This window comes from Myotis daubentonii, chromosome 16 (genome assembly GCF_963259705.1).
Source record: "Myotis daubentonii chromosome 16, mMyoDau2.1, whole genome shotgun sequence".
Classification (NCBI taxonomy): Eukaryota; Metazoa; Chordata; class Mammalia; order Chiroptera; family Vespertilionidae; genus Myotis; species Myotis daubentonii.
Genome location: NC_081855.1, coordinates 45748137 through 45761251, shown reverse-complemented (window position 1 = coordinate 45761251; position 13115 = coordinate 45748137). Strand labels below are relative to the sequence as shown.

Below are 13115 nucleotides of genomic sequence, written 5' to 3'. Positions count from 1 at the left end.
GTTTTCCGATGGTCTCAGGCGACCCCTGTGAAAGGGTCGTTCGACTCCCAAAGGGGTCGCGACCCACAGATTGAGAACCGCTGTCCTACAGGAAGGAAAGCTGGCACCTGCTAGACTCAGTGGTTCTCAACCTGCAGATCAGATATTTACATAAGGATTCATAACAGTAGCAAAATTACCGTTATGAAATAGCAACGAAAATAATGTTATGGTTGGGGGTCACCACAACATGAGGAACTGTACTAAAGGGTCGCGGCATCAGGCAGGTTGAGAACCGCTGGTAGAGCCTCTGGCCTCCTTGCGCCACTTTTCTGCCTTAAAACCGCCTCTGGGCTTTACCCTCCGCCCCTCGCTGGGAGAAATGTGAAGTGGGCAAGAGAGGGCTCTTGGGGAGAAAGGCGCTGTTAGCGCAGACTCAGTACCATCCTTGTTCTCTGGCCAGGCTCCCTGTGTGGAGTGGGCCCCAGGCTCCCCGAGTCTGACAAACAGCGTTGCTAATGGTGGGCTTGTTGCCCGAAGTGCCGATGGAGCAGAGGTGGGAGCGGGAGGCTGAGGGGGTGGCCACAGTCTCCCACCAGCGTGGTTTTGCATTCAGTGCTTCTGCTAAGGAAGGACCTCGAGGGCCTCCTTCCGTTGAGGCAGAGGGGGAGGTTTAGAGAGAGCAGAGCACTTCCTGTTGTCGAGGCAGAGAAGGGGCTGTGCCTGGAGTCCTGATGCCCCTGCCAGGATGGCCAAGAGGGCCAGCTGGGAGCCCACAGCGGGCATTAACGACAAAAAACGCCAGCCCCGGGGGAAGGTCCTTCTGGGGGGGGGGGTTGGAGCCCCCTGGCCGTCTCCCGTTGAGGAGGCAGGGGAAGGGTTAACTCGCTGCAGGGTGGGAGTGGGCCACCAGCACAGGCTTCTCAAGCTGCACCTCCCCTCTGGGCACTGGCAGCAGGCAAGCCTCCCACCCACCTCGGAAGGTGCCGCCGCCTGGCCAGCAGGAAGGGGTTAACACGCCTGCGCTGCCTCCTGTGTCCTGTTACTGCTGAGGCAGACCTGCCCGGCCAGCTGAGCAACTTTCCTTCCGAGTGCTGCCTGCCGCCGGGCATCCAGGAGACCAGCGGACAGGAGGCAGAGCTGCAGCCCATTCTGGGGACCCTGCCTCGCCCTTCCGAGGGGTCTGCGCCTCCTGGGAGAGGGTGGGTCTCCGGGACAAGGGTCGGTGGTGGATGGCTCTGGGGTCGCTCCTGAAGCTGTGCCGTCCCCCTGCCGTGCAGGTTGGAGGGTCATTGCAGAGGCTGCTTGTGGTCCCGGGGCAGGGACCAAGGGAGCCTGCACCAGAGGTAAGCTGGCCCCTCCCTGGCAGCGGCGGTGCCCTAATGGAAGGTTTGGGGCTTAGTCTCCCTCCCAGGTTGTGGGGAAAGGGGTGAGGAGGGCAGGGCGGTGGGGTGAGCCTCCAGTGGCTCTCCTCCTGCAGCCCCTCCCTCCCTGCTGCCCCCAGGAAGAAGGACTGGGGGCTTGCTCCCCATCCTGGGACTAGCATCTCTGGTGGCATGCCCTATAGATTCCTGCTCCTCTCTACCAACCCCTTCTCCTCAGCCCCGATGCACCTTTAGGCTCAGGGCATCCCCTACCCAACTCCAGTGCCCCCAGTACCTAAGCTTAGAGCCAGAGGGCACCACCCTGCCCCTCCAGCAGCAATCGTTAGGGCACTGCCACTCCCCCCACTGCGCTTGCTGGACCTGATGGGGGCAGGGGCCAGAGTCTGCCTTAGCAGACAGAGGATGGGAGGGGGTGTGCACTGGCAGGGCACCCACAGACATTGGAAAAACTCTAGACATCTGGGTTCCTTCCAGCTCCCGGAACCCTCACTCTGGGGATGCCACCTGCTCCTCAGTCCTGACAGGTCCCCCAGTCCTCTGGGCCCTGGGAAGAGCAGCCCCCTCCCCGCTATAACATTCCCCCTTGGGACCCTAATATAGGTGAGAGCTGACACCTGCCCCCTTCCCCACACTGGTCCCACCCCCTGCTGGTCCTTGGTGTCCCCTGACCCTCCCCCCAGTGGATCCCTCTCTCCTCCCCTCCCCTCCTGCCCCTCCTGCCCTCTCCCCCAGCTCTGAATTGGCCTCTCAGGCCCTGCCTTCTCAGTGTCCTTCCCTCCACCTGACAGGGTCTGGCTCAAGGTCACTGCAGTAATTCCATACCGGGCTGCCCGGCCGCCACTGCCGCCGCCACTGCCGCCTTATCGGCTGCTGGGTTTCTGTTTCACTCCCTTTTATTTCTGGGCATATTGTGTTCGATAAAACCCTTTGCTTGTAACACCGCTGGCAGCGCTCCCAGCCGCTCCCTCCCGCGTTCCTTCCTCTCCTCCACCCTCCCCTCCGCTCCCTGGGCCTCACCCTGTCCCCTTCTTCCTCCCTACCTGCTTCCCTCGGACTTCAGGTGTTACGGACCCCTCCCTTCCCCCAGCTCGGGCAGGGGTGTGCAGAGAAGGCTCCTCCGTGCCCACCTCCCCGGAGAAAAGTCCAGGCAGGGCTGCAGGGCCCCCACCGAGGGCCCCTCCCACTACCCCTGGCGGCTGGAGGGCCAGGCAGCGCTCCTACTGGAGTCACAATGCCTGACTGGTTCTGCTGGTTTCGGTGGCCAGCTCCGGGAGGGGCATGCACTCAGGGCGGGCTTTGGGGCACAATTATTTCTCATCTTGACTCTTGCCACCTGCCAGCCCACCGGTTAGAGAGGTAAAGGCAGGTCTGAGTCACTGTGAGGGGGAGGGCAGGAGTTAAACAAGTGCTGGCCAGTGGCATCGCCTCAGAAGGCCGGCCGGACAGAAAGCGGGCAGACAGAAGGTAGGCAGTGCTTGCATGAAGCTCTCTCCATCCCTCCGGGTGCCCCGTGGGACCCCGCATTTGGGCGAAGCTCTCCCAGGCCCCCGGGCCCTGAAGAAAACTACGGAGGGAGGCCCGCGGGCCCCTTTGAAATGAGCCCAGTGTTGGCAGGACTGGGTGGAGGGTGAACTGAATGTAGGGGTGAAGGGGGTAAAACAAACTCCTTCTGACTCCCACTGAGCCCCAAGGCAGAGCTGAGAGGTGCAGCCTCTGTGGGTGCTGTGGGTGCTGGTATTGGTGGGGTTCATTGGTGAAGTGCAGGCTCTGCAGGTCCAGGTAGTGTGTGTGTGTGTGTGTGTGTGTGTGTGTGTGTGTGTGTGTGTGTGTGAGTCCATGCCCGTGTGTATCCGTACCAGAGTAATGGTGATGGCAGGACTCTGGTCTGGGTTTCTGGTAGGGCAGGGGAGAACATTTGTCTGACTTGGGCCTGGGTTTGCTCTCAGCCGATGGCCTGGTCCCGTGACTGTCGGGAGGGCATAGGGATGGCCCTGACCCCCTGCGGCTGGGGTATCAGAGTTCTGCCCTGGGTCCTGGGCCTTGGGGCTTTCGGGGACTCAGATTGGTCTTGACCTCAGGGAGCTTACCTTCTGGCTGAGAAGGTGGGGCTGAGACAGTAGAGCAATCCTATGAATTAATTACAGAAGTGGAAACACTGACAATCAACATTGGAATAGTCTTCTGGAGACCTCGGTGTGAGTGCAGCTCTGCCTCCTTCGTGCTGTGTGGCTGTGGGCAGGCCGTGTCCCCGCTCTGGCCTCAGTGCTCTCGTGTGTACAGCGTGGGTGGTGGCGGCTAAATCTCTTTGAGAGGCAGCCTCTCCCAATACTCCTTCCTCCCTCCCGAGGCCCAGCTCACAGCATTCCCTCTGAGCCGTCCCTCCCACACCCTGCTGGCTCACTCCTCCTCTCCCCTGGCTTCAGATCTCTGGGCTCACCTCAACCGTCACCTCCTCTGGGGAGTCTCCCCTGGTTTTCCTGCGCTCCTCTGCACTCCCACGCCGGGCTGTGATTGTCTGTAGCCTCTCCATGGGGCGTAGGTGCACCAGGACATGAGCCCTGTGTCTGGCTCAGAAGGCCCCAGGAAATAGTATTACATGAATCAAGCTACAAAATGAACAATATGAGGAGAGAAAAGTGAGGTCTGAGAAGTTGGAAGGGATAGGTCTTAAGCTAGATCCTGGCAGAAAGGGGAGAGGGAACCAAGCAGAAGCTAGGCCAGTAGGCATACCTGGGGGCGTGGGGGGGGGTCATTGTCATGTCCCCCAATAAGGGTAAGGACTGGGGTGTGTCTGCCGGGGTTTATCCTAACTCCCCACTTACGAGCGCTGTGATCTTGGACAAGTCAATTAATCCGCTCGAAGCCTCATTTCTCCCCTCTGTGAACGGAGAGAATAATAATAATAGCATCTTGTAGTGTGGCGGTGAAGATAAATGAGCATGCAAGGCTAGAAGTGCCTGCTAAATCATAACTAAAATAAGAAACATAACGAACGCCTGCTGAAGGCTGTTCCTGGCAGCAGGGACACCCTGCACAGGCCTTCAGGGGGTGACTGAGTGGCCAGCGGGGTGGGCCACGGCCCCCGAGTTTGCAACCCCCTCTCTTCCTCAGACCCATGTGGGACCCAAGGACACAGCCGCCCTGCTGAGAGCGCGGCGGCCCCTCCCTGGAAACCGTGACCTCGCGGCGACGACGGTGGCCCTCGGCCCTCCGCCTCCGGCCGGGGCGGGGGGCGCCCATCTCCAAGTCCCCAGCCATGACGACCTCCGCGCTGCGGCGCCAGGTGAAGAACATCGTGCACAACTACTCGGAGGCGGAGATCAAGGTGCGCGAGGCCACCAGCAATGACCCCTGGGGCCCGCCCAGCTCGCTCATGTCTGAGATTGCGGACCTGACCTTCAACACGGTGGCCTTCGCCGAGGTCATGGGCATGCTCTGGCGGCGGCTCAACGACAGCGGCAAGAACTGGAGGCACGTGTACAAGGCGCTGACGCTGCTGGACTACCTGCTCAAGACGGGCTCGGAGCGGGTGGCCCACCAGTGCCGAGAGAACCTCTTCACCATCCAGACGCTGAAGGACTTCCAGTACGTCGACCGCGACGGCAAAGACCAGGGCGTCAACGTGCGCGAGAAGGTCAAGCAGGTGATGGCCCTGCTGAAGGACGAGGAGCGCCTGCGGCAGGAGCGGACCCACGCCCTCAAGACCAAGGAGCGCATGGCGCTGGAGGGCATGGCCATGGGCAGCGGGCAGCTGGGCTTCAGCCGCCGCCAGGGTGAGGACTACGGCCGCTCGAGGGGCTCTCCGTCCTCCTACAATTGTGAGTGGGCGCTGGGTGCACGGCCGGGGACAGTAGAGGTGTCTGAGTTCCCATCGTGGCCCTCGGACCTCTGAGGGATGCCATGAGGAGGCCGTGAGATACGGATGGTAAAGTGTGAGGCAAAATGCCCTGCACATAGTAGGTGCTCAGCAAGCTAGGGTAAACAATGACATTGGTATGCATTTGTTGTTGGTGGTCGGTCACTGTCTGGTGGGACGGCGTGGGGGAGAAGTACAGGCTCTGGAGTCCAGGAACCTCCCTTCCCCAGCCCCTTCCAGGCTGTGTGGCCTGGACAACCAGCTCTCTGAACCTCAGCGTCCTCACCCATTACGTAGGGGTCATCTTGTCTACCTCAATTGTTTGATGCGAGAATGAATGAGACCGGGCCCAGGAAGCCCTCAGCCCTTCACCCAGACACACGACACACCATGCTCCATCGGGGGCGTTCCCCATCACACGCACACACACCTCAAGGGCCCTGTCCTTGAGAATGGGGGTGGCCGATGAGCACCTCCCGACCCTCCTCTCCATCCTGGTGGGGCTTCCCTGGTCCGAGATTTACTCAGAAGGGCCCTCCTTTCATAAAGCCCCCGGCAGTGCGCTGTGGGCTCTGAGAGCCGTGACCTTGGTTGGAGCATCTCACCCTCCCACCCCACTTGACCTCAGGCTGCATGGGGCCCAGCTGGAAGAGTCGGGGGACCTGGGTTCAAGTCTTGCTGCAGGACTCTGAGCAGGCACCCCTTAGAGCTGTTGGGGGTCCGCAAAGGAGGGACTGGGATCTTTATGGGGTGGGATAGGAAACCTTACACGGCCTGTTCCCCTGGGGCCCTCGGCTGCCTGCTGGTCTCTTCCCCCCATTTCCCTCTCTGAGCCTTCGCCTCTGGAGGGGAAGGGGTGTGGGAGCCCACGGGCACCTGTGTGGTCACAGAAGCCATGATGGTCATTGCAGCTTCCTCCTCATCTCCCCGCTACACCTCAGACCTGGAGCAGGCCCGGCCCCAGACGTCGGGAGAAGAGGAGCTGCAGCTGCAGTTGGCCCTGGCCATGAGCCGCGAGGAGGCTGAGAAGGTGAGGCCCCTCCCGGGCAGCCCAGGGGGCCCCCCAGCTGGGCTGGGCTGAGGGTGGCATGGGGAGGGATCTGGAGGGGGAAGGAGAGGTGCCTGCATCCCCACACCCTGACTCTCAGGCTACCCTACTCTGGGCCCATAAGCCCTAGGCCTGCTCCCAAGGACAGCGCAGGGCCTGTCTGCCCCTGGGATTGTCCCTGCAGGGCCCACTTCCCGCTTCTAGTCCCCTCTGGCTGGGCCTGGAAAGGATGGTGAGTGTGTCATGGGTTGGAGTAGATGAGTGTGGTACGGGCCTGCGGCCGCCTCATAGAGGAGAAGGGAGTGCGGATGCTGACACACATTCCCAGGAGACACAGAGGCATGCCACCACCACCACCACCCCCCCTGCCATCAGCTATCCTTTGGGGGGGCTGGGGGGGGGCAGGGACAACCACTATGCTACCTTCCTCTGTGGATCCGGGTAGACCAGACAGGAGCAGGGCCCGCGGAGCCTCAGGGGGCCCAGAAGAAAAGGACTGAGCTTTCTCAGCGTGGGGAAGGCCACACCACACTGCTGCCTGGGTGGGCATTGCTCTCCATCCCCTGCCCTGTGCAGAGCTATGTTGCCCTGGGGCCCAGGAGTGGGAGGGCTGGGCCAAGTTCACCTTTTTCTTCCTCCCTGGCAGCCAGTCCCCCCAACCTCCCTCAGGGATGAGGACCTGCAGCTGCAGCTGGCTCTTCGCCTGAGCCGGCAGGAGCACCAGAAGGTAGTGGGCTGAGCCTCCTGTGCTGGTGCCGGTGCTGGTGGAGGTGCTCATGGTGCTCACGGGGCACTAACCAGGCTCCTCCCGCTTCACCTGGTGGTCCCGCGGTGCCTAACCTCTCAGCTGCCTCCCGCCCTGCACTTTTCTCCACTCAGCTCGGGTCCCCTCAAGTCCGCCCTGGGCTGCCCGCGCTCTCCTCACTCCTTCTGTGCCTTCTGCAGGAGGTGAGGTCCTGGCGGGGAGATGACTCCCCCATGGCCAATGGTGCTGGGGCTGCAGCCCCCCGTCGGAGGGAAAGAGAGCCCGAGAGAGAAGAGAGGAAGGAGGAGGAGAAGCTGAAAACCAGCCAGGTAGGGACGGTGCTGGGGTGCGTGGGCTGGCAAGAGCCTGGGAGATCAACTGAGTTCATGTTTGTAAAGATTACGGAACAGTGCTGGGTATACAGTAAGCACGACCTAAGTGTTTATTCAATGAAATGGGGGTGGAGGGGGTGCAGCAGTCCCGGGTCGGGTCCCACACTGCATAGGCTGGTGACCAAGCTGTTGGCAAAGGGATGCAGAGAACCCTGACCAGAGACCCCTCGAGTTGGGTTCTGGATTAGTTGCGACTTTGTGGCTGGGACATGTCGTCGTCTTGGCCTCAGTTTCCTCCTCTGTATAGTGGGCTTGTTGGATAGTTCCAGCTCTGACATACTAGGGTGAGGTGAGGGGTGGATCACGACTGGGGGTGGACTCAGGCATATGAGCTCATGTGCGTATTCTTTAAGAGGAGGGAGTAGGTAGCTGCTGGAAACAAGGCCACCCGCCGAAGCAAGGCCACTGTCCATGCTACCCCTGGGGTGTGTCTGCCCCTTTCCTGCTGGCTCTGCATGTTCACTGTGGCCAGTTTTCTCGTGGACACTTGGGGAGGTAAGCTAGTCCTATGGCCAGTCTTACCACTGATGGGCTGAGGAGCAGAGCAGTGAGGAAGGGTCAGACAGGCCTGGGTTCTAGCCCAGCCCTGTCTCTCCCTGGCTGTGTGACTTCAGGCAGATTGTTCCCTCTCTCTGGGGCTCAGCCGGCACATCTGTAAAATGGGCACAGCACCCCCTTCCGTACCTGTTGCACAAGGTCGTTAGGAAAACCAGGCACTAAATGGGCGCGGAAACAAACTGAGAAGCACTGTGCAGAGGCAAGGGGTCATTACGAGGTGTTTATGGAATGGATGGAGCGGGTGAGCTGGAGTCAGAATGACAGGTCAGGGCCTGCCTTCCTCTGGGCCCGCCCTCCTCTGAGCCATGGCTGCCTCTCCTCTCCACAGTCCTCCATCCTGGACTTGGCGGACATCTTCGCACCCACCCCTGCCCCGCCCTCCACACACTGCTCCGCCGACCCATGGGACATCCCAGGTGGGCATGCAGGGCTGCAAGAGCCTCCCAGGCTGGCCCCAGAGAGCCCCTTCCTTCCTGGCCACTTGCTGGCACCTCCTTTCCCACAGCTGAGGGTCGCTGAGCCTCAGCTTCCCCTGTGGCACAGTGTCGTAGTGAGGAAGGGGGGAGCACGTCTGGAGAACCCAGCTCCTGGGAAATGATCTCAGAAATGTGCTCCTGTGTCCTGTCACCCTGGCTTTCCTGTCCCAGCCAGTCCCTGCCTGGGACGTGGCCTGAGCTGCCCGTGCCCTGGAGTCCAGGCACCTGGGACAGCTTACTAGATTTGGGCTCCAGCTTGCTGGGTGGTTGTGAGTCAGCACCCTGAATCTCTGAAATGGATCCCTTAGTCTCGAAACTTGGCCCGGGGAACTGGGAAGGCCCAGGGTGAGCCTGGGATCATGTCTATGCTGTTCCCATTTCAGGTCTCAGGTCCAACACAGAGCCCAGCGGCTCCTCCTGGGGGCCTTCCGCAGACCCCTGGTCTCCAGTCCCCTCGGGAGGCATCCTGTCCCGAAGCCAGCCGTGGGACCTGCCCCCTACGCTTTCCTCCTCTGAACCCTGGGGCCGGACCCCAGTGCTGCCTGCTGGAGCCCCCGCTACAGACCCCTGGGCACAGAATTCCTCCCCCAGCAAACTCCCCAACACTGGGGCTGACCCCTGGGGGGCCTTGGTGGAAACGTCCAACACCCCTGGTAAGTGAAGGGCCAGAGGGTGTGGGTGAGGGGCTGGAGGCCCTCTGGGTCCCCTTCTCTCCAGGGCCAAGGGGCAGCAGGTCCTGTCTGTTAGGAGGGGTGATGGCCTGGGAAGAGGTCAGTCTAGTCTCGTGCCTGCTCTTTCTGCCAGCCCATCTCACCTCCCTTTTCTTTCTGGGCTAGCTCTAGGTGGCACCTCGACCTTTGACCCATTTGCCAAACCTCCAGGATCCACAGAGACCAAGGCGGGGCTGGAGGGTGCCCAGGCCCTGCCCTCGGGGAAGCCCAGCAGCCCTGTGGGTAAGCAGGGGGCAGGCGATGGCACCTCCCTGGGGAACGAGGGTCCTGCCCCGAGCTGGCCTCTGCCCTCTTCCTCCTGCCGGGTGGCCAGCCCCTCTCCCGACCACGTGTATTCCAGAGCTGGACCTGTTCGGAGACCCCATCCCCAGCTCCAAGCAAAATGGCACCAAGGAGCCAGATGCCTTTGACCTGGGGAGAGTGGGGGAAGCCCTAACCCAGCCCAGCCAGGAGGCCCGCGCTCGCACACCCGAGTCCTTCCTGGGCCCCTCGGCCTCCTCCTTGGTCAACCTTGACTCCTTAGTCAAGACGCCCCAGGCTGCAAAGACCCGGAACCCCTTCCTGACAGGTAGGACACCCCTGTCCCCTCCCTCCGCCCCTCCTTTCAGAGCCCAGCCCTTGTCCTAGAATCCCACTCTTCTTATTTCTAAAGCCCCAGATCTTGTCCCCCTCCTATTTCAGGGCTATGTCCCCGGCCCACTCCAAACCCTCCCCCCCCTCCCACCCCCCTTCTCGTTCTGCAGATCTCAGCGCTCCATCCCCCACCAACCCGTTTGGCGCAGGCGAGCCGGGCAGGCCGACCCTGAACCAGATGCGCACCGGGTCGCCCGCGCTGGGCCTTGCGGCCGGCAGGCCCTTGGGGGCGTCCTTGAGCTCCATGACCTACAGCACCTCCCTGCCCCTCCCCCTGAGCAGCGTGCCGGCCGCCGCGACCCTCCCCGCCTCCGTCAGCGTCTTCCCGCGGGCCGGGGCCTTCACGCCGCCCCCCGCGAGCCTGCCGCCGCCGCTGCTCCCCTCCTTGGACTCAGCCGGGCCGCTGCACCCCGCCCCGCAGGCCGGCACCAACCCCTTCCTCTGAGCACCTGCCGGCCGGCCGGCTGAGGCCCGGGACCGCGCCCACCTGCTCCCCAGACTTTGGGGCGAGGCTAGGATCCGCTGGGGAAGCCCTACGGCGACCCAGATGCTTGGGAGGCCCTGGAGCTAGAGACAGACCACTGGACTGCTCGGGGCGAGGCCACGTCCCCGCAATAAAGACTGGAACCCAGGGTCTCGCTCTCACCAAGTGGACTCTCTGCGGGACGTGGCGGCCAGGTCTGGACCACACCGCGAAGCGCCGGCTGCTGTGGCGATCGCCCCCCTTCCCGCACAGCCCCCGCAGCCTGGCTCTGTCGCTCCCAGATGCTCCCTCAGCCCTCGCTCACTTGATCATTTCCATTCATTTGTCGTGCATGGGCGTCTGGTTGATGGGACAGCGAGGAACCCACTTACTACGCACTCACTGCTAAGCACTTTAGGCAGATTACTTGCTTTAATTCTTGCAGCCGCCCTCTGAAGTAGGTAACATGACTCCCATTCAGGACTACCTACGTTATTTGCGGGGCCCAGCCCCCAATGAAAATGCAGGGCCCCTTGCTCCGAAATTGGGTTACGAAGGTCAAAATGCAGACAGCAGAGCATTAAACCCAGTGCAAAACCCATTGTATGGAGGAGGAGACTGAGGCTCAAAGTCACCAAGCTAGCCCTGAGTGGGGCCGGCACTCAGCGTCAGACCGTTTGGCTCCGCTGGCTTGGAGGCCCCAGGCTGCACAGCAGGCTTAATCGGCAAATATTGACAGACTGTCGTGAACCAAGTGCTGGGCTTGACTGTGGAGAAATGACTAAGCATCCCTAAGCCCACAGCCTCCCGGAGCTCAGAACTCAGGGGCAGGCGAGCCAGGTACAGGAGCCCCCAGGCTCCTTGGTTTTACTGAGTCCCCTTCAACCCGCTCGGCCCTCCTCTCCTTCCCAGGGCTGGCAGTAAACCCCATCTCAGCCACGCAGAAGGGGCCTATGCGGGATCTGGGAAACCAAGGGGGGGGGGGCTGTTACCTCATCCTGGGAGCACCCCGGTCACCACCCCTCCTTTTCTACTCAATGCTCTGCAACCACTGGGCCACCAGACACTGATGCGACCTTAGTGCTCAGGGTCTGGCCCCGCAGGCTGCCAGCCCCACCCCCTCTGGGGTGCAGGGAGACAGTAGCCTTCCATAGGCCAGAAACACCGAAGTTGGGGTTTCGGGAGACACACGGTGCTGCTCTCCTTCCTAAGGCTGGGGTGGGGAAAGGGGCCGCTTCTTGTTTTGCAAGGAGTCCCACCGTGGCTGGGAAAGGCGGGACGGACAAGAGCACCTACTTAGGAGTCAGACTGACAAGAGTTCAAACTCTGCTCCAAGATTTGCACACGGTAATTAATAATAATAATATAATCACTTAGTAATAAGTGGTTATGCTCCCTGGCCTTGAGTAAATTACTTAACCTCTCTCTGACTCTGCCTCCGTTTCCTTGTCAAATGGGAACAAGAGTTCCTTCCTTCTGAGGTGGCTCTGCGGCTCCTCCCAGGCCACTGTCCATTTGGCCTGGGGTGCACCCTCCGCAGAGGCTAACCGGGAGGATTAACCTGCCACCCCCCTCATTCCTGGTTTGCAGGCAGTGCGAATCCAGCCCCCATCTGTCTTCTGCCCCGCCCCCCCCCCCCACACACACAGGTGGTCTCCATTCTTGGTCACTGACCGCCCTTCACCTCTCCCCTACTCAGGCTCTTTAAACTGGCTGTCGCGGGAACACCGCTTCCCGGACCCTCTCCCCCAAGGGTGCTGCTTTGATTCCCACGAAGAAGAGGTTGGTAACCTCGCTTCCCATAGCTGCTTCCAGACCATCTTCCTCCTGTGAGACCCCTCCTTCCTTGAAGGCTGGGAACCACTGGGCTGTCCCTGCCTCCCCCCCCCCCCCCAAGGGCTGTGTTCCACCTCATTCTTGCCATGCTTCCGTCTTGGCTCACAGTCTTCTACTCACCCAGGTCTTGCTAAATCCCAGGTGACTCTATTGTCCGAGAGGATGACCTTGCATTTCCATGACACCCCAGCAACCCTCACCAATGGTCACACTCTGGAGGTGGTTGTCACCTCGGATTCCCCCGCATTCACACAGGCTTTCTGTTCTCTGACCCTGCCCTCATGTCTCCCAGGGAGCACCCAGCAGACTCTCCGGCTTGCCAACCCTGGTGTCATTCCAGCGTCTCAGAGACTCCTCTCCTCCATATCATCAACTGCCTTCTCTAAACTGAATCCTTCCCCTTGGTATTGGTCACAATTAGCCTCATCTGTCTCGAAAGTGTCTTTCCTCTCACATCATGTCCATACTCTCTGCGTCCCCTGCTTTTCTCTGCCCTCACCCGACTCTACCTAGCCTCTTACCCTCACCTCACTGGAGCACCGTCTGCCAGGCCCGCCAATGGCCATGTTGCTAAAGCCAGCGGACCTTTTTGTGTCCCATCCCAGTTGGCTTCTCTGGAGTCTGACCACATGGACCCCCTCTCCTTGCAACTCTCTGTCCCACTGCCTCTGGGGTGCCACCCTGTCCTGGTTTGCCCTTGACATTGTGGCCATTTCCCCTCTTGTCTTTCATGGATGTACTCCCGAGTCCCCCAGCCAGGCCCGAGCCTGCTTCCCGCCTCTCACTGCAGTCTGCCTGCTCTCTCCTGTGCCCGCACTGTCTCCACGCTGAGCACCCAGATTCCTCTCGCCCACCCACCTCTCCTCGGCATCCCAGAGCCTTGTCATGTCTACATGTATGTCTCAAGGGCCCTCAAGCCAGCGTGTTCAGAATTGACCTCATGAACCCCACCAAAGCCTCTCCCTGTACTGACATCCCCTTCTGTCCCCACTTCCACCTGGTGCAGACCTCCA

The 13115-nt window shown here is 61.2% G+C and overlaps 1 protein-coding gene across 8 annotated transcripts; it reads left to right on the top strand.

Moving 5' to 3' along the window:
• The first annotated feature begins 1058 nt into the window (after nt 1-1058).
• Nucleotides 1059-11690, top strand: EPN3 (epsin 3). Of its 8 annotated transcripts, none has more exons than XM_059670633.1 (10): nt 1060-1325; nt 4476-5137; nt 6162-6250; nt 6915-6995; nt 7214-7342; nt 8292-8379; nt 8823-9092; nt 9276-9392; nt 9511-9738; nt 9914-11690. In XM_059670633.1, exons 2-10 carry the CDS (start codon nt 4621-4623, stop codon nt 10246-10248), a joined length of 1854 nt encoding a protein of 617 aa, XP_059526616.1. In that variant the 5' UTR covers nt 1060-1325; nt 4476-4620; the 3' UTR covers nt 10249-11690. The 8 variants fall into 8 exon arrangements, with proteins under 8 accessions (XP_059526620.1, XP_059526616.1, XP_059526615.1 ...); XM_059670632.1 differs by having other exon boundaries at nt 6132-6250; XM_059670631.1 differs by having other exon boundaries at nt 4476-5182.
• Nucleotides 11691-13115: the final 1425 nt, after the last annotated feature.

Bases quoted from the DNA above. Each gene is read 5' to 3' on its own strand.
- EPN3 (XM_059670629.1), top strand. From the start codon at position 4,621: ATGACGACCTCCGCGCTGCGGCGCCAGGTGAAGAACATCGTGCACAAC. The intron at 5,183-6,131 runs GTGAGTGGGCGC...TGGTCATTGCAG, and splicing joins CTCTCCGTCCTCCTACAATT to CTTCCTCCTCATCTCCCCGC. The intron at 9,739-9,913 runs GTAGGACACCCC...CTCGTTCTGCAG, and splicing joins CCGGAACCCCTTCCTGACAG to ATCTCAGCGCTCCATCCCCC.